Below are 22,065 nucleotides of genomic sequence, written 5' to 3'. Positions count from 1 at the left end.
CTTCGACGCTTTTATTTTATTTATGGTTAAAAGAAAAAGAAGATGGTGCTCTAAGCGTCAAAAGCCGGGTACATCCATGCTGCAGGGAGAGCGTGTCAGTTTCCACAAAAATACGCCCTGGTATTGTTGCAGTAAAGCTCTTTTGTTTTACTGCGGCCTTTTTCTTCTCCTGCTTGCTGAGAGAAGGAAATGGCGCTTTGGTCGTTGTTGCACCTCGCTTCTTTACCGGGTGTGATATTTGTTGCTGTCGCTCGCGAGTTCGGCGATAACGGAAGAGAGGTAGCCGTTTTGAAAGTCTGCTCGGCTTGCATTTGGCTCTTTGCCAACAATCGACGACAAATGCACTCACACACCCACAGGGGAAAAAGAAGAAATGATCCACTCGTTGAAGGAAAAGAAACAGCCACTTATTGACGACAACATGTCCGTTTCGTCAAGTGGTGAGAAGGTTTTTTGTGTGTTTTGAAGCACGCAAATCTTATTGTTTTTTTTTTTCTGGCCATCGAAGACGCTTCTGTTGCTTTCTTAATCTTGACGTCATCTTTCTTTTCCTTTCTCTAAACCGCACACCTCCCTTGACTGTTTCGATTCTTCCCTCTTGTTTGCGTGCTTTTCCCACGCCGAAATGTGGCATCCGCTTTTCATATTCACTGAAAAAAAAACGTCTTCATCAAACCCTCTACGTCGGTGAACGCAGTCACACAATACATATACAGCGTCGCAGCCATGGCCAAGTCGAAGAACCACACAAACCACAACCAGTCGAGCAAGAACCACCGCAATGGGATCAAGGGCCCCATGCCCTTGTTTCTCCATAACTCCAAGCGTGGTAGCTGGCTTCCTGCGCTGGTGAACGCCCGCCGCGTCCGCAAGCACAACCAGAAGGCCGCCATCCAGAAGCGTCGCGAGCGCATCGCCGCCTTTGCCGCCAAGAACTAAGATCCGATGTTACTCTGCTAGTGCCTGTTGTGATGTGTTCTTTCTCTGTGTATTTGTAGGACCTGCGCGTATCGTGACGTTGGCGTCCCGGTGGGGTAACGGAGAAAGGGCGAGATGCAGGAGGGGAAGAAAGATGAAAGCGCCGTGCATGCGCTGCGATCCAGCGCAAATGGAGCCTCTTCTTCTCTCCACCGATTCCTGCATTTCTCACTTCTTACACGACGCTCTTCCTCGCACCTGTTTCCTTTTCCACCATCGGTGGCGCCACGGGGTATCATGTTTCGTGTTGACGGGAGGTGTCGAAGGGGCAACAGCGAGGGGTGCCAAAAAGGTCAAAAGAGCTAATTTCCTCGTGGGCGCGATGCATCTTCTCCCCCCACTTTGGCGACTGCTCGCTTCTTGCCTCCACACTGTTGCCCTTTGGCACCTTTCTCTTTCTTTTCTTCTTTTCCTTTTCGACCTCAACCTAAATAAACAGTAGAAAGTATCATCATCTGTCTTGATGGTGGCAATTGGGCAAGTTTGCATGAATGGCGTGCGCTTTGCTTCCCACAGCGTTCTTTTTTGGGGGTGTTTCAACGAGCTAATTTGCACCTTCCAGCATGTTGTTCTCCTCTTACTATGCCAACGACGGCCGTGATGTAATGCCACTCCTCTCTTCTTGCCGACTTTTCTTCTTCCCCTGTCTCACGCATTTCTTTGCACAACTCCTCTTATATATATGTATTTCGGGACTCGTATACTTTGCAATCGAACCAAACAACGTTCACCTTCGTCGCTGACTTGAAACGTACCGCAGATTTTAGTTTATCCACCATGGCCAAGTCGAAGAACCACACAAACCACAACCAGTCGAGCAAGAACCACCGCAATGGGATCAAGGGCCCCATGCCCTTGTTTCTCCATAACTCCAAGCGTGGTAGCTGGCTCCCTGCGCTGGTGAACGCCCGCCGCGTCCGCAAGCACAACCAGAAGGCCGCCATCCAGAAGCGTCGCGAGCGCATCGCCGCCTTTGCCGCCAAGAACTAAGATCCGAGGTGGAAACACTCGCTGCGTTGGTGGGAAGAAGAGGGTCGCCTTGGACGAAGCAACTTTTGCTTCTTTCGAATCTTCATATTTTCTCTCACTGGTTTCTCTGCAACAGAGTTGAATAAGCTATGTCCAACCCCTTTTTTTTTTCTGTGATTATTTGATTCTTCATTTCCATGACAAACTAAAAGTCGATAAAAAGAATTGAGTGGAGCGTTCGTGCACGGTGGATATGTTCCAAGACGACTTCCCCACTGATGCGTTGAGTTCCACCCGCGCTTAAACGAGGTAGACTGCCTGGATAGGGTGAGGCTTCGTTCAAGAAAGCCAGCTGTGCCTTTCTGTGGAACTCACGGTTTCGTCTTCCTGCAAACCCGATTGTCATGCGACGATCCATCTCACGCGTCGGCATTCAGACCATTCCTGCTTTCACTGCATACTGCGGCATCTACCCCTCAAACATAGATATCTTACATGTACGCTGTCTTTGTTCTCTCTCTTTCTCTCTCCCTCTCTTTGACCTTTTTCAATTTGTGCAATTCCTTTCATAACGCCTTTGTTGGCCCACTGTGCGATCAAGCTTCATTGAGTGTCAGCTTCAGAGTTCCCAAGTGCGTAAGTTGCTAGTGCGGCAGAAGTGACGCCCCCAAACGGAGAAGGAAAAGCACAGCACCCACGCAGAGAGAGAAAATGTTCCGCCGCTCCTCGTACGTGTTGCGACGCTCTGTCAGCGTCTTTTTAGAGGAGCCAGGCAAGGCGAAGAGCTTCAACGAGACACTTGCGGCCTGCAAAGCCGAAAACAGCGACATGGCCAGCATGCTTAGCTCCGACTTTTTGTTGATTCAGTCAAAGCTGCTGAAGTACCGCGTAGCCCGCCTCGGGGTGGAGACGCGGTACATTCTGAAGCACCCGTTTGGTAGCTTTCCCCCGCCGCAGATGCTACTCCTGCACCTTATCGCCTTACCTCTCCTCTTCTTCGTCGCCATGTGCATCGGTCGCCGATCGTGCCGACGCCTCGTGCCGGCACCTGTCGTGATGACGGAGGCAGATGTGCGAGCGGAGGAGGCGGCGGCCGTTGCTGCCGCAGCTGCTGCCGAGACGGGGGAGAACGCCACGAAGGACGGCGAAAAGGCGGATGAGCACTAAGAACCGGCCTCGGATACAACTGGCCGAAAGGGAAAAGGGGGAAAAAGGCACACCGTGAAACGACCCAGCGCTTCCAATCTGTTTTTGTTTTCTCTTCTAAGTGCGCCTCTCATCGTTTATTCCTCTCTTGCGTGGCGCTTCTCTGCGTACATGGTGGCGTGCGGGAGAGTTTACGATGCTCGTTTCAATTCCCGCATGGTGTGCCGTTTCGCGACCGCGTTGTTTCCAAAAGAAGACAGATGCGAGGGGAAAGCCGGCGTCCCCTGGCGCTGAGAAGAAGTTGAGTTGCTGCTGTTGATATATATGTTTGTATGTGTCTGTGTGTGTGTGTTTGCGTGCGTCTAGGATTCACTGTCGTCGTCTTCCAAGCTTTGTTTTGCTGTAGGGAATAGCTACATATTTAGTACCAACTCGATCACAACGTGTTGTTTGCGAAAACATACAAAAACAAAACCACGATGAAACAAAATGACAGTAGTGTTGTTTAAGCTGTCACGAAGGAAGAAAAAAAGGGGAAAAAATACTGCATCCACCTATTCTCTTTGCGCAACACCTCAAAACGAAAGTGGAGCGCTGGAGCTCGCGCATGTGAAAATCGTATACAAGACGGAGAGAAATGCTGTGGGAGAGACAGATTTGGTTGCGAGAGTCCGCGTAGCCAGAGACAGAGTTTCACTCTACACACGCATGCTTTGCGCAGCGGCAGGCATCAGGGCCGTGCCAAAATGCGCCTTTGGCGTTCTCTACCACGTCATCGACGTTTCTCTCTGTTTTCCTCTTTGTTGTTGTTAGCAGCGATTTCGACGCGCACGAGAAAATTATTTAATTCACGCTGTGCAACACCACCATTTTTATCATGGGTCTCAAGCGTCTTGCAAAGCAGGCAAAGATCACGAGCAAGCAGATGCTCTTCCTGCCGCGGCGTGAGCCATACAAGCCCGTCACGTGCGACCGAGTGATGATTGAAAACCGTCGGCGCCTCGAGGAGTTTGAGGCGAAGAATGCTGAAGGAGTTGTTTTCGTGCCGGACACGGCGCTGCCGCCGTGGCAGCGGTCCGTCGCGACCAACTTGAAGAAGCAAGCGACCCAGATGAACTTCCGTGGGTTTCGCGTGCGCGTGGCGGACCGGCAGGACGAGCCAGGTTTTCCCACACATTTCCGCTGATAAACCAAGGAAGTTCTGCTAAGTGTTTGCTAAGGCAGCGTCGTGCTGTTTTCAAGGTGTTTGACTGCTTTCGTCCGTCCGTCCGTTCGTTTGGTTCGTGTGTTTTTTTTTCCTTTTATACACGTGTGTACCGCAGATGGCGTGTACATCGTAGCTCACAGTAAACTCAAAGTCAGCAACAGTTCCTATATCAACGAAGAAAAGCGAAGAGAAAGCTGGTGGTTTAGCAGCGTTGCAATGGGCAACTCATTTCATTGCGTCACCGTTTTCCCTCATTTACGACACAGAAAGGCGACTGCTTTGCTTCGCTAGCTCGTCGTAATTGAGGTGGTCACAGCGCGCTTTTGCTGCTTTTCCGATGAATGGACTGAGTCTTCGTTTTATTATTATTATTATTCCAGCTATCTCTTTCTTGTTTCCTCGTCCTTATTTTCAAGGAACACCTTTTTTTTATAGCTCACATCATGGCGTCACAGCCGGGAGACGCGTTGGGCAAGATCGACTACTGGATCCAGTACATCGACTGCGCTCTCAAGCATCCGCGCCCGCTGCCCAGTGGCAAGCACGCGTATCGTCAATCGTTAGAGACGATTCCGGAGGTGGTAGAGCTGTATCACTGTCTTTACAAACTCTATAGTGAGGAGCAGAGCTCCGTGTGGTTCCAGGAGCCGGTCAACGCGCTTGCGCAGGAGATCTTCACCTACTACGATGTGGTCAAGTCGCCGATGAGTCTGCGGCACGTGTTGGACAACATCGTGAAAGGAGACACGTACTCCACCGCGGCGCAAGTGATGGAAGACGTGGAGCTGATTTGGAAGAACAGCATCGCCTTCAACGGCGCCAACTCGCTCCTCGCCACGGAGGCAAGCAAGTGCAAGGCAGCGCTGGAACGTATCCGACACAACTACCAGGACGACCAGCGCGTCACGTTGGAAGATGCGGACCGCCTCTACCAGGTGATCGCCTCCATGCAGGAGCAGCAGCTCATTGACAACATTGCCGAGTACCTACGTCGCGAGGATCCCACGTCCATCGACGAGACTGGTGCTGTTAATTTTGACATGTTGAAGCGGAAGCACTTCCGCAATCTGGAGCGCATTGTGGACAACTACTCCAAGTCCCGCCCGCGCAGCTAAGCGTGATAGGCGGGATAAAAGCCGGTGGGAGTTTGGAAGGAGTGAGACTCCGCTCGCCCAGTACTGCTCTTTTGCCTTGTTTGATTCCGTTGGTTATCTGCGATGTCATAGGCTTCCTTTCGGTGCGCCGCAGCGAGCAGATAGATCCATGTATGGGCCTCCTGGTGAGAGGGGAAGGGACAAGGGTAACAAGTTGTGGAGCGCAGCCTTTCTGCTCTTTCGTTGGACCGGGGGGGGGGGGGTAAGGAGGAGAAGGATGCATCATGCCGACTGCATTCCAGTGAAGGTCGGTCGGGGCTTTCACGCAAAGGGCAGTCTCTTGCACCGCATAGAAGGCTCCACGGAGAGCATCTCATTAACACAGAAAGAAGAAGGCAAAAAAGATGCGGATAACAGTCGTCTGACGTTGTGATGTACGGCTCGGTCAGTTGGTTTCTTTTCCAACTGGCCAGCCACAGGTGTTTGTGTTTCTCCATATGGTTATCCTAGCAAAGGCACTTGTGCAAGGAAGCTCACAGTTGAGGCACGTGTCGTGTGGTCACGTTGTCGTTACAAGACCAGAAAAAAATGGTGTTGAATGCTCTAACGCTGGCCAATGCAGCCTTCTTCTTTGTCCTAAAAAAAAACCTTACCTCTGCTCATCGATTAGCACATACATAGCGACAGAACCAAAAAGTATTAGAACGGCTCCCCCAAAAAAACTAGCTATTTGATGATGCACACGGACGTTGTGAGCTGCAGTCCTCCGCCGTTTGTAACCGGTGAGGCGTCCTCTGCGCGGCGGCTGCCACCGTCTCACATGCCGGTGCCCGTCGATCCAGTCACCTCTCTGCAGCACCTCGAGGAGGACGTACAGCGCGACGTGACAGCTGCACAGCAACGTTCAAGACTACTTCAAGAAGAGGTGGACTCACTGCTCGCTCGCATCGCAGAAGCACAGGAGTCGTCGGCAGCCGAGCAGGGTGACAACGATCCTGTTGCGCAACGCGTGGAGGCGATTCGCCGCCGTCGGCAAGAATAAGCAAACGTCTCCAAGGTCGTCTTTCGCCCGTTACAAGGAAAAAGAGAGACAACCTTTTGCTGGAGAACAGAAAAAGTTACGGTAGTATTTCCTTTTGCTTTCTTTTCATGCATTCCATACTCGTTGAAGATATCTTTTGTTTTTCTTTTAGATGCTACACGTGTGCGCACGTACTCTCTTGCAATCAGAGTGTCTTTATACCGGGCAGTAAAAGCAATACGATAGAGTTCGCTTGGAGAAACAACCTGCCTGTGGAACGTAACTGCTGCGTTTAAAAACGAAAAGAGGAAGGGGAGATCCTTTAAAGGGGTTGACTGCTGTGCACTGCGACAACAGCACTTTTTCTCATTGATGCTGATAGCACTGCTACCATCTGCTTTTTCGGGTCTTTATGTTTCTTTGCACTTTCCCTCTTTCTCATTTCCTCCTCTCGCCTACGACTTTTGAAAGAAGCATTTTTGCGCTTGATTGAGCTCAGCGGCTTCTCGCTGTCCAAGGCAGGTATTAAAAGCACCTTAGTTTTTCGAGGGGAGAAGTTTCTGAAGGCACATAACGCAGAGCTGTCCGTGCTTCTGTGTGTCTGTGTGTTTGTGCGACGTCTACTCTTCTCTTCCTTCACATATATATATTTGCAGGTCTTCCTCAGTTACTTAGTAACGCCGCCTTTTTCACGGCACTGCCCGTTTAGCTCATCATGCTTCGCTTCACCCAGTCCCTGCTGCGCGTCCAGTCGCACCAGAAGAAGCGCGCACAGCACCCCAACGCCGGCACCCGCTACGGCCGCGTGTACAACCGCGGATTCATTCGTTACGGCTTTGGTGGCTTCGGCATGTCCGTGTACACGCCGAAGAAAGACCGACGGTTCAAGGTGTTGCCGCCGCCTCCGGTGCCCACCGCGGAGGCGAGGCAGCGAGACGTGTTCGCCGACAACAGCGCACTGACCGCCACGACGCGCACTCTGTCACCGACATTTCGCATGTTTGCTCTCGAGGACGGCGGCGTGCTTGTCTCCCACCCGTCCCACTCGCAGATCATGCGGTGGAATCAGGGCGTTCTGACGGAGGAGGGCAAAGCGACAAACAACACGGTGATGGACGAGTACGTGAATTCCCGCATCCAGGCCATCATCGCCGACAACACGGTAGAGAACGCGTCTCTTAGTCAGTGGCGTAAGGCGCACATGTGGAACATTATCAAGTCGCACGGCAACCTGCAGCGACGCTGGGGTACGCCCGATTACGTTAAGGGTGGCCGCAGCACGCTGTACAACAACTAAGCCCCAATGACGCATGCGCGCGTGACCATTTTCTTGTTGTTCTGTTAACGTGTGTGTGCGTGTGCGTGTGTGGGAGCGCGTGTCGGGTAGCTGTGAGAGGTTATTCGGGGGCCTGATTACTTACATAGCAGCGTGACTGCAAAGGTTAAGAGAAGGTAGGAAAAGAATCTGTGTTCCAAGCACATCTGATGGACGCGCGAGGGCAACAACAGGCCAAGTACGATATCGCATCTACGCCATGAAGCGCATTTGGTGCTCCAAAAAAGTCTCATCGAAGTAGTAAAGAGATGCGCAGACGTTGGCGGTTGCATGATTGTCCCGATTACCCTCTCTTCAAGGAGCAGAATTCTGCGTTTGAGCGGATGCGGATTTCTCTTGACTGCACATCGTCTCTTTTTCAATAGTCATATTGCCTTCTTTACGTTCGTAGTGCTTTTGGATTTCTCTCTCTGCTCCCCGCTGCTTCGGTACAACCACAGAAAACTGGTACATATATACATATATATCATCTTCCAACTTCTCCTTGTGTATACATATCTTGGCTTTTGTTGCTTCTATTAACTGCTTTGCACGTTAGATGCAAATATTTTGTTGTTTTGCGCCATGCTTGCGGAGGAAGTCGTGATCGACGACGTGGGGGTGAGTGTCTCGCCGTGGCGCCTTGCGGTTCTTCACGTGTCCTTCTACATTCTTAGCGCGGTGTCAACCCTCGGTCTGCGCAGTCCTCTATGGCTTCTGTTGACGCTTGTCTACTGCGGCTTCCACCGCGACGCACTCACCGGACGCTCCTCCTACCCCTCATGGCTTTGGAAAGTTTTGTGGGGCTGCATTCTTACGTCAGCTGTCTGCTGTGTTGGCGCGAACGTTCTCACGCTGCTGGTGCAGTCGGATGACGTCCATCATGTTGTGTGGCATCTACTGAATCCCCTTTGGCAGGTGGTCGGCGTCCAGCAATGGAAGGCAGCAGAGGGGCAAGAAACGATTTTGTTCCCGGCAATAGCGACTGTGGTGTGGGGGTCTTCTGTACTTTACATGAAAGAGCAAGACACGTGGCAGCTGCGAATTCGGCGGGATGGTGTCGAAAGCGCTTCAGCACAGCACGACAGCTTGTGCGGGCGGTGGCCTCGGCTATCCTCGGCGTGCCGTCTCGCTGCGGCACCACTTCTCGCCACGCTGGCGTGGGCGGTGGCGTGGGTGGCATCTCCCAGTTGTGTGGGGCTGTGGCTGGAGCTGATGACTTTTGTGTTTGTGGGGTCTGCTTCATGTACCCTATTACAAACCCGAACGCTGTCATCTCACAGGTCCGTCAGCGGTGCTATGAGCGGCGACACCACCACCACCGCCGCAGCAGCAGCAACAACCGTCGCCAGCACGTTTTTTTACGCCACGATTGCGGTGTTGATCGTTGCTGTGAGCGCCACGCACAACGCCGTTTTTACGCCGATCTTCAACGTCAACTACGCTCTCTGCACGCAGCTCGGTGTGGGTCCCGTGCCACTGGGCAGCAGAGAGGGCGCGCGTCGTGCGGTGCAGCTGCTGGGTATGATCATCCTCGCTGCTGGTACGGCTATGGTAGACACGTACGTGGTGCCGTCTCGCGTGGCGCCTCAGCCCGAACGACAAAATTTGCTGGTAGCGGTGGAGGAGGAAGAAGACGAAGGGGAAGAAGGCACAGGGGCAGAGCAGCATCACGGGCGCAACGCTGCCTCTTCACTAGATCCTGCGCATCCGCGTGGCGTTGCTCCAGAAGGGACACATGTAGACCCTGCTCTTTGCCAGATTCAGCACCTCTTCCAGTTTGTCGCCGTTGCTTGCGTCATGGCACTGCTGCTTCACGCTGTCTTCTTTCCTAATCTCGTCTCTTTAGCTCTTTGGCTCGTGCATGCGTGCTGCTGCGCCGGTGGTCTCGTGGTTCGACCCCAGCAGCCAACAGCGGCGCTTTTCTGGGTGCTTGGGTTGTGTCTTGTGGCGTTATCATGTGCTATCGTGGCACAGTACGTGTGTTTGGTTCTGCTTGTGAACCCAGACACGGCAGCGTGGGCGTGGCAGCCGGCGCTTCCCTACCACTTCGAAGACTACGGTGTTGTTGCGGCGCAGGTCGTCGGCGAACACAGCTTCGTCCTGCTTCTCCAACTCTACCTTTGCACCGGAGGGATAACTGGTGACCCTCTTCTACACGCAGATTGCAGTAGCAGTGCGGGAGGAGAGGCGCCTTTGTCCGCTGCTGCCCCTCCCGCGCAAACAATTTCACCGCGGCCAGCAGCAGCGGACGAGAGGGAGGACAACGACGACTCACCTCAAGGAAATTGGATGCTGGAGCAACTCCGCAACGCCGCGGGCAATCCCAAAGAGCTCGGTCGTGTTTTTGAAACGGCCGTCGGGCGCCCGCCTCGCAGAGCGGAGCTCGATTGTCTCGTGACGTCTGCGCAGTCGTCCTCGCCTGTCACCTTTTCCTCCGCGTGTCACCTCAACACCGCAAAGGTGTTTCATTGTGTTTTCTCGGGTCCCCTGTACACGTACACCATCATCATCAGTCTTTTTGTTCTCGGAACGAGTAGCGCGTCCATGGACTTGCTGCACGCGACGTGCCTAGTACTGTCGCTCTTCTTCAGCGTTGTGGGCAGTAGCGCGGTGCTCTGTCCTCACCTTCGGATGATACCGCCGGTGTGGGTGGCCATTGTCATGGGGCTGCAGCTGGGCTATCGCGTGCTCGTTGTGGGCCGAGCTGGCCCGTCTTCTGCTTCTTCGTCGTTGCACTCCCCTCCACTGCTGTTCACAAACTTTCTGAAAGGGAGGAGCAACGTTGGTAATTCAGCCTTGGAATGGAGGGAGGTTGTCCTCTACCTCGCCGTGCAGTTCGTGTTGTTGTGGTGCTACCGATACGAGCCGCACCCCCTCGCTGACTGGTCGCAGGTGTGTCAGTGTCTCATCTTTCGTTGTCGCTGGACACGGCTCCTGCGCTTCGTGCGCCGCGCTGCCGGCTTTGTGGTGCTTGTGTGGATCGTCCTCGCGCTGCCGCGATCGGCGAACGTGACGCTGTTTGTGCTGCTCCTCTTTGGTGCCGCTCTGCTCCACCACTGGCGGTGGCATCGACTCGCCTACGTGTGGCGGCGCTTCCTCCTCGTCGGCTACTGCGGCGTAGTGCTGCTCGCGATGCTACTCGTAGAATTTGCGCCGATGCAGCCGAAACTGTGGAGTTTCCTGCGCGCGCTCGGCTGCCCGGTCGGATCAGAGGGCGTCTGCGCCCGCGACGTGGGACTGCCGTCCGACACGGCTGTGTGGCTGACACCGCTGGCGCTGCCGTGGTGGTTTGTGATTGTGCTGGCCACGGCTGTCGGGACGCCGAACGCGCTGCCCACCGGCTTCGCAGCAGCGGCGTCTCCCCCTTCGTCTCCCTCTACCGCCTCCACCCCTCCTTCCCTTACACCGGCGCCGCCCGTGGCCGAAGCACTGACAGGGTGGCGCTCGTCGTGTTCGGAGTGGTGGCCACCGCTGCGGTGCTCGGCGGTGACCGTTCTGCTCCTGCTCGCGATGACGTACGCCGCCCTGTGCTCCCCCAGCCTCCTCACCACCGCCTACCTCGTTGGGCCGGTGTGGGGCCTCTACCCCACCTGGATCTTCGCCGTCGCGGCGCTGCACACGGCCCTGCAGTGCACCTATCAGTTCTGGTTCTCTCCACCGTGGCTGGATGCCTACACGCTGTGGGGCACGCCGGTTGCGGAGCTGATTGGGCTGTGGCGAGCGGCCTCGGCGACTGTGCCAGAAAGCGATGTCACGATCCCGTCTACGCTGGAGGTTGCGGCGGCGCCGCTGTTGATTGGCCTGCTGCAGGCGTTGCAGTCATACGCGATGTCGACCACCGTATCAAACCGCGGGGACGACAGCGGCGGTGGGAGTGGGGACAGCAGGAGCGTGGAGCGCCTGTTCACCTCTCCGATCGGGCAGGTGCTACGACGACTGTGTGCCTCCCACCTCTACGTGCTGCTGCTGTTGTGTCTGCTGCACTCCACGCAGAGGTTTGTGATGGGCTGGGGCGTCGCCGTGCTTTTGCTTGTGGTGTGGCAGGCCGCTGACCTGCGGGAGTGCGGGGTGCTGCTGCGGCCTCGGTGGTTGTACCGGCTATGCGCCACCGCCTCGGCGGGTCTTGCGGTGGCCAACTACGCCTTGTTGTGGATACACATGTGCTTTCCCCACTGGTCCGTCCATCAGCTGTTTCCGTGGCTTATGGGCAGTGACAAAGAGGTGTCGCTGTCCACTGCCTGCTGGACAGCGGCGGCGGCGTGTGTGGCCCTGCAGTGGAGCAGCGGCGCCGATCCAGATGCGATGAGCAACAACGACAACAGTAATAGTACGGTCACGGATCGCCTTCTCCGCCACCCGCACAGTGCCAATTTTATCACGTGGCTGCGACAGCGAATTGGGCGCCACCGCGGCGCGTACGGCATTCGCGCAACCAACTCCATTGCTGACTTCGCGCCGAGCCAGCGAGATGCGTTTCTCGCCGACGCCGCGGAACTCCTTGAAGGGTCGGGAAATGCGCATCCAGCGGAGGGAGAGGAGGGAAGAGTAGACGCAGACCAGCAGAACGCAACGGCGTTGTTGGTGCACGCAGCCGCTGTTGATGCTGCACCTTCAGCTCTGTGCGGCGTACACACCTGGAGCATCGCCGTTCTGCACGTGGCACGTTTGGTGCCTGTCGTCGCTTGCGGCTTTGTCGCCGTCGGCGCTGCGGCTTCGTCCTCCTGCCTCCTCTCAATCTTTCTTTTGCTCATTGGCCTCGTAATGGGGCTGCGCCACGCTCGTCTGCAGTGGTCCTTCTGGCGTTGGTGGCGGTCGTTGCTTGTGGGATGCGCAGCGCTGCCGCTCACCGCGCTTCTCCTCGGCTGCCCTCCCGTATACACCGTCGTGGTGGCGCTGCCGCCGTGGGTTGGCCTCGTGGTGGGACTCTCGGACGATGCGACGCCGCTCGTCTCCGGTGACGGTCTTCGCTTCACTGCGCGTCACGTGGTGCTGTTCTTCGCCCTTTGGGTGCAAAGCTGTCTCTACAACAACCCGCAGTGGGGCGTGCGGCTGCTGCGGCTGCAGTACACAGAGAAGCAGTTGGGGGCGAAGCGCCACGTCGCGCTGCAGCAGCAGCTGGAGGCACGGGTGGCACGGGCGACGGAGGAGGCGACGCGGGTAGACCGCGAGACACGCGCCTATCTGGACGGCCTGCGCGCTGGCGAAGACGTGGCGGAGATCAGCATAACGAGCGAAGCGCAGTGCGAAGGTGGCAGTGCAGCAGGGCGAGAGGAGAGGGAGGAAGACGGAAGAGCAACAGGAGAAGACTTCGACGCTGAAATGTACCTTCGGCGACCACCACCACGGCCATCACCGACCAACTTGGAAAACGGAGCGAGGAGAGGCGACTCATCGGAGGCGCCGCCCCCGTCGTCTCTCTTTCCTGTTGTGACGGTCCCCAACGCAGAAGGCGGGATTTCGTTTTCCTCCACAGCAGCGGCAGCATCACACGCGTCCAGCGAAGCAAACCCACTGTGTTCGTCAGCATCGCGGTGGTGGCGGCAGCGATGTGACAGCGGCCTGCGTCGAGCCTGCAACGTGCTTGCCGCGCACACCTACCACCCTTCAGAGTATCACGTGTGTGCCACAGCAGCAGCAGCAGCAGCAGCAGCAGCAGCAGCGTCGACAACAGCGAGAAGTGGCCCCGCTGCTCTTTCTCTTCGTCAGCTTTTCACGCACCTGCTTCTCGTCGCGCTGCAGGTATTGCTGCGCCACACCCCACTCGCGCTGCTCACGTGTGCACTCGTCAACGCCCTTCTGACGGGCTGCCTGTGGGAACTCCTGGGCCTCTGCTATGTGGTGCAAATTGCCCTCGCCTATCACCCTCACGCCCCGCGCCTTGTTTACCAGTGCTTCGGGCTTTACGTAGTGGCGGGTGTGCTTCTCAAAGAGCTGGTAGTGCTGTGGGTGACCTTCGACACCGTCGGCCCGATCCCCGCCTTCGCCGTCGGGACGTTGCTGCCGCGCCAGAAAGGTAGCCCTTACCCGTGGTCCAGCGCCGCGGCGGCGCGCGGCAGCCTTCGTTATTGTTTGTTGTGGATGGATATATTGACGCTGGGCGTCGTGGCTCTGCATGAGCGCGTCTGTGTCATCTATGGTGTCTACGTGGACGACCACGCTGGGAGACGAACAGTGCGTAGCGCCAGCCGCACAGGAGCCCCGTCTCACGCCACACCACCTCCTTCAGCTGCCACAGATGGCGGCAACGGCAACTGCGGCACGGCAGCAGCAACAGCAGAGTCAACCGGCTCTACAAATCGCTCTCCGCACAATGCAGCACCGCCTTCACCGGACGGCACGGATGGTTGTGGAGTACGACGCGCTCTTCTCTCCTACTACGCAAACGTCGTGTCCGTTCCCGGCGTTGGTGAAGACTGGTATCTATCCTACACGTCTGTCGACCTTTTCGCCCTGTTCGTGCTGGTGGCGACGTACAGTCACATGACGACTAACGAGAACCTGACACTGCAGGACAATGTGCAAAACAATCAGCTTTCCGGCCCAATGGCTCTGCTGCTCTGCATGAGCGTCTTACAGCTCGTCGTGGATCGCATGTTGTACGTACAGCGCTGCATGCACCTCAAAGCAGCCGCGAACTGGATCGGTGCGTTGGTCTACTGCCTGCTTTACTGGTGGTGGCGCAACACCGTCGCCGTCTCGGCCCACGCTGCGGGCAACACGTACTTCACTTTAAAGATTGTGGCGCTCGTGCTGTCTGCCGCCCAGGTCTGCCGCGGCTACCCGCTACACAACCGCCGCGACGTCCTCACGGCGCACCCGGGTAGTCTCTTCCGCTACAGCTGTTTTATGGTCTTCCGCGCCATTCCGTTTGTGTGGGAGATGCGCACCCTGATCGATTGGACCGTGCAGCACACCGCCCTCACGCTGCAGGAGTACCTGACACTGGAGGACATTCACGTTTACGTGCATCACTGCCGTGAGCGGTACGAAGGGAAGCGCAACGAGCGCACCAAAGTCGGCGACGTCGTCCCACGCTCGGCGAAGTGGCTCTTTGGCGTAAGTCGCCTCGCGCTGATCCTGCTGGCGCTCCTGGGCCCCTTGCTGTACTACTCCACCTACAACCCGTCCGCCGTGGTGAACCGGGCTGTTCAGCTGAACCTGCAGCTTTCCTTCTTCGGCGCGCACGACTTTTTCGCCACGACGGTGCACGACAACGCCTCCGTACCGGACGGGTGGTGGTCGTGGCTGGCGCGGACGCGACCCACGGTGGCCCTGTACGGGCAGACCGCCACGGAGCAGACGGTACAGCTGATGGAGTTTACGTCGTGCAGTGGCAGCCAGTGGATGGCGAGCCCGCAGGCTATGCGGCAAGTTCTGGCGGGTCTGCGTGCTGCCGCTGGTTCCTCGAGTAACGGGATGGACAGCGGGAAGGAGGAGGACGCCACAACCGCGGCGTACATCCTGCAATCGATGGAGATGGTGCGCAACACTAGTAGTGCGACCAGTACCACATCTGTTTCTCTTGTCCATCGCTGGCCGATTCCAAAGAAGACGGCGCAGGCTATGGTGCGCATTCTCGAAAGGGAGACCGGCGCCAGCACGACGGCACCGCCTGACAACAACAACATCAGCAGCAGTGCGAGCGACAGTGCCAGCAGCGATAGCGACACCGCCTCTGCCGTACTTCCTTTCTTTTACAATCCTTTCTCTTTCAATCGCGCAAGCCGCCTGGATGTTCTGCCGACCGACGCCCACTTCCCTCATCGCAATCGCCAGCATTGCAGCTTAGAGCTGAACCACGAGCGCGACGTTGCGTTGAATACGTCGGTTCGGTACTGGTGCCTGCACTGCGCGCCGCTGTTTCCGGCAGGCAACGTTCCAACCGCCAACACGTCCAGCGCCGCGGAGTGGCATTGCCTGACCACCGGTGAGGGCTGCGACGACTTCAACTACGAAGACGTCAACGAGGCGGTGCGAGCTGCGCCGTGGAGGACGCCATCGACACAAAACGCACCGCTGCGAGTGCCGATTTACGTGGTCGTCTTGTCCGACTTCGTTGTATCGGGCATCTCCTTTCTCAAGGGACTCAGTATTGTTGCGCTCTACACCACCTTTGTGCTGGCGCTTGGACGACTGCTGCGGTCGGTGTTGGCAAACAAGATGGGCACCCTTGTCTTTGAGAACATGGCCAACCCGGCGGTTCTGGAGAACATGGTGCGCTGCACTGGGATAGCGCGCGAATACGGCGATCTGCGGCTGGAGCACACCATTTACCTCGAGCTGGTCGACATGCTGCGATCGCCGGAGCGGCTCTTTGAGATCACCGGGTCGTTGCGCAGCATGTACCAGGATGCGGACCAAGATGACGGATTTCACCTCGGACTGGTGCGCCGTCGCAGAGCTCGCAGGAGTCCGGAGAGCAGCGGCGCTACTGCTGCCATTTGACGAGGGAAGAAAAAGAATTTGAGGTGGAAGCTGTGGCAGCGGTGAAGGATGCTTCGTTGTCGTCGTCCGCTTTTGTTTCTGCCTTCTTTCTCTCTTTGAGACTTCTTTAAAAAAAAAACCGGATTCGTGTGCTTTTGCTGCTCTGCAGGTTTAATCCGGTAAACGTGTCCACTTTGGCTCGGTTCGACGGTTGCGTCTTCCCATCACCGCTTCGAAAAGCGTAACAGGATGTGGCTGCCCGACACTGCCACCTTGTGCTCTCTCTCTATCTCCGTGTGAGTGTGTTTGTGTAGGCTTACGCTTCTCCTTATCTTTCTTAAATCAAGCAAAGGCTTCATTGAAAGGTAACAGCTGCAATGCCGCAATCTAGAGCACTGAAATGTGGTTTGCCCCCGTTCCGCACGGTCACGAGCGGGGAAACACTCTTTCCTGTTCCACTTCTACCATTGTTATTATTTATTTATCCCTCTTTTTCGCGTTTAGTGATCCGTTAGACTACGGAGTAAGTGTTAGAAGGTGCATTATCAGGGGGAGTACATCATTATTGCTGACAACGGCTCGCCTATTGTAGTGCATAATATATACACACATTTGAGATAATAGTAAAGAAGAAAAGTACGTGCACGGCCATCAGCGTTTTCATCGTTGAAGATGTCCTCCTACAGCAACACGCAGTCGCGGCTCCAGCGCATCGCCCCGCAGCTGCGCCCCGCCGGTGTCCACGGCGACTTCAGTGAGGCCACCGTCGCCGAGCTGCTCTCGAGCTTCAACCCGGACGGCCTCGTCACCCCCGATCACATCCGCGCCTTCCAGCATCGCGGCGCCGGCGTGGGTGAGGCGACACGCTCGTGGAGCCGCTCGAAGGACTCACCAGTTGATCCAAACATGCGCCACGGTGTGAAAGGGGAGACGGCGTCTGGCGGTGCCGAAGCGTGCCTGCGTCCGGAGGAGTATGCGGACAAGATGACGGCGCTGCTGGACGCGCAGCGCGAGACGCAGTACCTCAGCAACCGCCGCAAGCCCCTCGGCCACGCGCCTGTGCCGGAAAACCCCGTGCCGGTGCCGCTGCACGGTTTTGGCATTACCCATGAAAAGGGGGAGTCCACACAATCTGTCCTGGCCGGCTACCGTGCCGTGGACGTTATCCACCCTGCGGGGGAGCAGGTGTCGCGCAATTACAACTGGGATGCGCACGGCATCGACCCGACGCAGCACCGGTTTGGCCGCCCGTCGGAGAACTCAAACGGTTCTACCGCTGCGGCGGTGCGCTGCGAGAGTGCGACACAGCTGCGGTCGAAGCTGGCGAACGACTACCAGAGCACCGTCGCACACGAACTGGGCAAGTCAAAGAGTTACGGCTTCGACGACCCGGCTGAATGGGATGCGACGAAGCGAGGCCGGGTGGCGCAGCCCGGGGCAAGCGGGAAGGCGGCGAGCCACTTCCAGACGGAGCAGCCGACGGTGCAGGAGGTGCTCTCCTCCTGGGCCGCCGCTACGTCCTCGGCGACGGCGGCGCAGTCGGCAGATGAAGCGAGCGTTAGCGACGGAGAGAAAACTTGTGCTGTCGAGCAGAGTTCGGCGCAGCCTTCTAAAAACAAGCTCGGCAACTTAGAGGACGATGTTCGTGCACACCAATTGCTCTACCCCTGCCACTACGTGTCGCTCGGCGTGGAGTCGAAGTACTTTGCGGGGGGACGTACTTTAGACGACATTCGGCAGCTGTGCCATAAGTGCGACTTTGGCTTGACGGACGCCGACATCGACGCCGTCTTCAATGAGATGAGCAAGGATGGCAAGTGTAGCATCGAGGAGTTCAAGAACCAGGCGCGAGTGAAGGGCTTAATGTAATGCAGACAAAAAGGAAAAAGAGAAGAGAAGAGGAGCATACATATTCTACGCTAACTGTGTCAGTGCTTACTCGGCGTTTCTTTCTATTTCCAAGAACCTCCTGTTTGTAGCGTGCTCGAGACACGTGGGGGACAAAAGGCACACAGAAAGGAGGTGACTTAAGTATGCATCATACTGTTTATTATCTTTCTTGAGAGGTCTTGAAGTGCAGAATCATCTTTGTTTTCTTTGTTGCCTGACATGTACATTATCTGTTGTTGAGCCCGTTTTTGTTTTTGAGGTCTTTAGGCTTTCGCGTTCGAACACCGCTTTATGTTTATTAGTACTCTTTTAGTCAACTTCATGTACAGAGTTCTGAGTTTCTGCTGTTTTATGGTGTCCCCTTGGGGTCGATCCTGTAGGCAGCAGTCGCGTTATCAATGCAAATACTATTAGAATAAACGGCATTTCGCACGCATTGATTTGAAAAAAATTGTAAAGGAGGCCAAGGAGGTTAGTAGGAAAGAATGTATGCTTCCACTTTCGTCGAAGGAGGTAGCTACTCCGTTTCGCGCTACAGGCGTAAAGGACGTGGGCATTTCTGTGTTCGCTCCAACGCTGTGAAGTGCGCCGGCGCACAAGAAGCGGCAGCATCACCGCATCTGCATCAGCCGCGTGGTGCCCGATAATAATATGCCATTTTGCCACTCATCTTTTGAGGGGAGGGGGAGGGAGGGGGAGGAGTCTCGGAAGCAAGTGTGTCTTTGCTGTCCCTTCGAAGGGTCTTTCGCTCAACATTCTCCTTTTGTCTTTTGCCGTCTCTTCTTCGTGTATCCTTTGCTTGTGTGTGTGTTGTGCTGCATCTCAAGTAGCTATCGTTTCGATCCGAGAGAAACCTCGAAAAGAAAAGAACCACTGTTACCCACACTCGTCGGTAGAAGAGGCTGTCGACGCAACTTGCCACGCAATACTCGAAAGTAGAGCAACAACAAAAGGGATAACGCCATAGCAAAGAAGGAGGCCGCATTGTTGCCGCTTCCATATTTAGCCGTTTGATTCTTCACGTAGGAAAACGCTTAGAACTCCGAGTAGTACTAGTATCCGTTTCTCTGTCACCCTAATCATACAATCGTAGCCGCCAATACACATCAAAAGGAAAGGCACTTCTACCGCACAAGCACCTGCGAATAGGAGCATCATGTTTCGCCTCACCAAAGGTCGGCGCATGAAGCCGTTCCTGCACATCCTCTCTCCCGGTAGCAGGCCGTCTGAGAAGGGTATGCTGTACCGCAACAACTACATGAACGCACACGCACGCGTCGCGACGATTCAAGAGGCGCAGCGCACACCGCGGGAGCGCCAACAGCTCATGATGCTGACCATCCCGGACCAAACTATGGCGTTCGGCGTCGTGATGGTGACCGCCATGATTGCCATCATTTTGGCGCTGCGTCAGCAGCCGTACTCGGTGAATATGCCCAAAAACCGCTGGATGAGCGGTGGTTTGAATCAGCATGAGCAGTACGAGCGCAACGACGAAATGGGTAAGATTTTTGATATGCACAAGGAGGCGGTGGACAACACACGTAGGGAGATTGAGCGGCCGGAGGTGCTTCGCGCCCCTCAGGGTTACGAGAGTCCGTCGGGCGTGTACTCGTAAGAGAAGAAGAAACCAAGAAGGGCGTCATTTTCGAAACAGGGAGAGAGTGTGACGTACACGACCCATCACGGCAGGGTCAACGCAGTGCCTCTTAGTGGAGATCCTTTTACTTTTCTACCCATTCGTTTGTACGTGACTCTTTCATCTTCCTGCTTGTCCTTTTCCCACTATTCCTCTTTTCTGCAATGCACTCCAGGTTTTCTTTCTGCAACGCATCATATCGTAAAAGGAAGAAGAAGACAATAATACAGTTGGTTTGCCATTCACGCTGTGAAGCTGACGTTGAACTACTATGAAGCGTGAATGCAATGTCGTTGCCGTTTTTCAGTAACGGAGCTTTCGTGGGGACGCTGCCCCGATGCAGCCAAGCCCTTTGCAAACCCTTATTCGGATTGTCAGTGATAACAATAACGCCATCGGAAATGTATCAAAAGTGTTTTGTTTAGTACATTTTTGCCGACAGTGAACATGCCCGTTGCAGCAATTCTCGCTACGTTTTTTTTTGCTCTGTGTGTGTTTTGCTTTGCTCTGATACCTCTCTTACTTGTTCTCCTCCCCCCCCCCCTCCCTCATCCAACGCATTTTTCCTTTGTTATGTATCTTTCCTTTAGTTTAGCGCGCAGTACCCGTCGCCGCTTTCCTCTCTCCTCATCTCAGCACAGACGTAACGTATGACCCCCCGTTTCACCGTGTGCGTTGCCAAGTAATCCTTCTCCTTCACCTTCAACTTCTCTCTCTCCTCCCCCCTCAGTCCGCGGATGAGTAGTTCATCGGCAACGATGCAGAGTGTGGTGGTTGATATCGGCTCCCGCAACACCCGCGTCGGGTTCAGCGGAGAGGAGTCGCCGCGCGTGGTGCAGCGCAGCTGCGTCGGTCTGCCCCGTGACCAACGACCTCGGCCGACGCTGTTGCAGCACCGCCTCGACGTCGTCGCGGGTGATGAGGCGTACGAAGATGGCGGATTGTTGGCCCTCACCTGGCCCATACAACATGGGCACGTGTGCGACTACGAGGGCCTGGAGAAGCTCCTCTTCAGTGCTTTCGTGGACGAGGCCCGGGTATGCCCTGAAGCGAATCCTTTTCTGTTCTTAGAATCCGCCGATCAGTCACGGCGCGACCGCGAGCGCCTTTGCGAGCTGCTCTACGAGTCCTTCAACATGCCGCTGGTGGGTTTCTTGACGAACACCGCCGCCACGCTTTACGCCTCCGGCCGCACGAGCGGACTAGCCATCGATAGTGGTGCCGGCCGCACCTGCATGGCGGCGGTTGAGGAGGGCTACACCCTCGCCCACTCGATTCGTCTGTCCAGCGTTGCCGGGGACGTCTTAACGGATGAGCTCTTCGCCGCGTTGCGCGCAGAGGGCTACCCGCTTTCCACCTCGGCTGATCGCGACCTTGTGGAGGCGGCGAAGGAGGCCCTGGGTCGCGTGTCGGCGGACGTGACGGCCGAGCCGACACAGGCAGAAGACGACGACTTTGTCACCCCATCTGCGGACGACGGCTTCGTTCTGCCTGACCAGCAACGGCTCTTCTTGCTCGATCACGCCTACAAGGTGCCGGAGATACTGTTCGACTGGCGGTTACTCACGTACACGGCGGATCAAGCGTCACAAGCAAGCATGCTGCCCTTCACGCCTACCGGTTATGCACGCGCCAACCCCACATCGGAGAAGATGCTGTTAGGATGGACGGACATGCTGCGTGATGCGGCAGGGGCGGCACCGCGGTATTTAGAGAAGACGCTCTACGAAAACGTCGTCCTTGGCGGCGGCAACACGCTTTTCAAGGGCGTCGAGCAGCGCGTTCAGCGCGAGATTGTGGCAATGGCGCCGACGGGGGTGCAGGCTTCGTGCGTGGCGTTTGCGGAGCGCGGTCTTGCTCCCTGGATTGGCGCATCCATTTGGGGCTGCAGTTCTGTGTTTCCCAGCACCTGCCTGTCGAAGGCTGCCTATCACGAGCAGGGGTGCGGTGCTGTGCACTTGTACACCCAATAACGACTGGAGAGATGGAAGTAGAAAGAAAAGCGATGCTTTATTTTCCTTCAGCTTACGTTTGTCTCTGCTTCCCAGTTGCTGCCTCGCGTTTTTCTTTCTCTTCTCTTTTTTTCACGGTTGACGTATGAGCTGCGATATGTAAAGTCTTGTTGTCACTACACGTGGCGTGTGCTGTGAACAAAAGAGCGACTTGGGCTTAAGTCTGAAGGCTTTCCCGTGTCTTCACCGCAGCCATTAATTTGCCACGGGAAAAGATCCACCTTTTCATCGCTATGCGTTCATGAAGTGGAGTTGGTAAAGGAAGCGAGAATCTCTTATGTACAGTAGCTTTTCTTCTTTCTTTTTCAAAGGCGGGCGCTGCTCTTCCTTTTGTCACTTATGTGGTAACCAGAACCGCCATAGTTCT

The 22,065-nt window shown here is 55.8% G+C and overlaps 11 protein-coding genes across 20 annotated transcripts; all 11 read left to right on the top strand.

The window, feature by feature from the left end:
* Positions 1-696: 696 nt before the first annotated feature.
* On the top strand, positions 697-939 carry ABB37_03730 (putative ribosomal protein L29; the record flags this gene model as incomplete). Of its 2 annotated transcripts, none has more annotated exons than XM_015801159.1 (1): positions 697-939. In XM_015801159.1, exon 1 carries the CDS (start codon positions 727-729, stop codon positions 937-939), a length of 213 nt encoding a protein of 70 aa, XP_015659779.1. In that variant the 5' UTR covers positions 697-726. The 2 variants fall into 2 exon arrangements, with proteins under 2 accessions (XP_015659779.1, XP_015659778.1); XM_015801158.1 differs by having other exon boundaries at positions 716-939.
* Positions 940-1,670: 731 nt separating this feature from the next.
* ABB37_03729 (putative ribosomal protein L29) lies at positions 1,671-1,968 on the top strand (the record flags this gene model as incomplete). 3 transcript variants are annotated; one of them, XM_015801157.1, is made up of 1 exon in its annotated part: positions 1,671-1,968. In XM_015801157.1, exon 1 carries the CDS (start codon positions 1,756-1,758, stop codon positions 1,966-1,968), a length of 213 nt encoding a protein of 70 aa, XP_015659777.1. In that variant the 5' UTR covers positions 1,671-1,755. The 3 variants fall into 3 exon arrangements, with proteins under 3 accessions (XP_015659777.1, XP_015659776.1, XP_015659775.1); XM_015801156.1 differs by having other exon boundaries at positions 1,692-1,968; XM_015801155.1 differs by having other exon boundaries at positions 1,738-1,968.
* A 579-nt stretch (positions 1,969-2,547) lies between these two features.
* On the top strand, positions 2,548-3,114 carry ABB37_03728 (putative mitochondrial hypothetical protein; the record flags this gene model as incomplete). 3 transcript variants are annotated; one of them, XM_015801154.1, is made up of 1 exon in its annotated part: positions 2,548-3,114. In XM_015801154.1, the coding sequence occupies exon 1, from the start codon at positions 2,659-2,661 to the stop codon at positions 3,112-3,114; it is 456 nt and encodes a 151-aa protein (XP_015659774.1). In that variant the 5' UTR covers positions 2,548-2,658. The 3 variants fall into 3 exon arrangements, with proteins under 3 accessions (XP_015659774.1, XP_015659773.1, XP_015659772.1); XM_015801153.1 differs by having other exon boundaries at positions 2,558-3,114; XM_015801152.1 differs by having other exon boundaries at positions 2,564-3,114.
* A 791-nt stretch (positions 3,115-3,905) lies between these two features.
* ABB37_03727 (putative mitochondrial hypothetical protein) lies at positions 3,906-4,279 on the top strand (the record flags this gene model as incomplete). The annotated part of the gene is made up of 1 exon (XM_015801151.1): positions 3,906-4,279. The coding sequence occupies exon 1, from the start codon at positions 3,971-3,973 to the stop codon at positions 4,277-4,279; it is 309 nt and encodes a 102-aa protein (XP_015659771.1). The 5' UTR covers positions 3,906-3,970.
* A 436-nt stretch (positions 4,280-4,715) lies between these two features.
* ABB37_03726 (hypothetical protein) lies at positions 4,716-5,415 on the top strand (the record flags this gene model as incomplete). Its single annotated transcript, XM_015801150.1, has 1 exon — positions 4,716-5,415. Exon 1 carries the CDS (start codon positions 4,744-4,746, stop codon positions 5,413-5,415), a length of 672 nt encoding a protein of 223 aa, XP_015659770.1. The 5' UTR covers positions 4,716-4,743.
* Positions 5,416-6,063: 648 nt separating this feature from the next.
* ABB37_03725 (hypothetical protein) lies at positions 6,064-6,436 on the top strand (the record flags this gene model as incomplete). Of its 3 annotated transcripts, none has more annotated exons than XM_015801149.1 (1): positions 6,064-6,436. In XM_015801149.1, the coding sequence occupies exon 1, from the start codon at positions 6,128-6,130 to the stop codon at positions 6,434-6,436; it is 309 nt and encodes a 102-aa protein (XP_015659769.1). In that variant the 5' UTR covers positions 6,064-6,127. The 3 variants fall into 3 exon arrangements, with proteins under 3 accessions (XP_015659769.1, XP_015659768.1, XP_015659767.1); XM_015801148.1 differs by having other exon boundaries at positions 6,075-6,436; XM_015801147.1 differs by having other exon boundaries at positions 6,081-6,436.
* Positions 6,437-6,885: 449 nt separating this feature from the next.
* Positions 6,886-7,712, top strand: ABB37_03724 (putative mitochondrial hypothetical protein; the record flags this gene model as incomplete). Its single annotated transcript, XM_015801146.1, has 1 exon — positions 6,886-7,712. The coding sequence occupies exon 1, from the start codon at positions 7,131-7,133 to the stop codon at positions 7,710-7,712; it is 582 nt and encodes a 193-aa protein (XP_015659766.1). The 5' UTR covers positions 6,886-7,130.
* A 603-nt stretch (positions 7,713-8,315) lies between these two features.
* Positions 8,316-16,178, top strand: ABB37_03723 (putative transmembrane protein; the record flags this gene model as incomplete). Its single annotated transcript, XM_015801145.1, has 1 exon — positions 8,316-16,178. One exon carries the CDS (start codon positions 8,316-8,318, stop codon positions 16,176-16,178), a length of 7,863 nt encoding a protein of 2,620 aa, XP_015659765.1.
* Positions 16,179-16,660: 482 nt separating this feature from the next.
* ABB37_03722 (hypothetical protein) lies at positions 16,661-18,026 on the top strand (the record flags this gene model as incomplete). Its single annotated transcript, XM_015801144.1, has 1 exon — positions 16,661-18,026. Exon 1 carries the CDS (start codon positions 16,830-16,832, stop codon positions 18,024-18,026), a length of 1,197 nt encoding a protein of 398 aa, XP_015659764.1. The 5' UTR covers positions 16,661-16,829.
* Positions 18,027-18,873: 847 nt separating this feature from the next.
* ABB37_03721 (hypothetical protein) lies at positions 18,874-19,665 on the top strand (the record flags this gene model as incomplete). 3 transcript variants are annotated; one of them, XM_015801143.1, is made up of 1 exon in its annotated part: positions 18,874-19,665. In XM_015801143.1, exon 1 carries the CDS (start codon positions 19,204-19,206, stop codon positions 19,663-19,665), a length of 462 nt encoding a protein of 153 aa, XP_015659763.1. In that variant the 5' UTR covers positions 18,874-19,203. The 3 variants fall into 3 exon arrangements, with proteins under 3 accessions (XP_015659763.1, XP_015659762.1, XP_015659761.1); XM_015801142.1 differs by having other exon boundaries at positions 18,877-19,665; XM_015801141.1 differs by having other exon boundaries at positions 19,140-19,665.
* Positions 19,666-20,275: 610 nt separating this feature from the next.
* ABB37_03720 (putative Actin-like protein) lies at positions 20,276-21,659 on the top strand (the record flags this gene model as incomplete). Its single annotated transcript, XM_015801140.1, has 1 exon — positions 20,276-21,659. The coding sequence occupies exon 1, from the start codon at positions 20,424-20,426 to the stop codon at positions 21,657-21,659; it is 1,236 nt and encodes a 411-aa protein (XP_015659760.1). The 5' UTR covers positions 20,276-20,423.
* Positions 21,660-22,065: the final 406 nt, after the last annotated feature.

Source organism: Leptomonas pyrrhocoris (assembly GCF_001293395.1).
Source record: "Leptomonas pyrrhocoris isolate H10 chromosome Unknown, whole genome shotgun sequence".
NCBI lineage: Eukaryota > Euglenozoa > Kinetoplastea > Trypanosomatida > Trypanosomatidae > Leptomonas > Leptomonas pyrrhocoris.
This window is presented reverse-complemented; position numbering and strand designations above follow the sequence as displayed.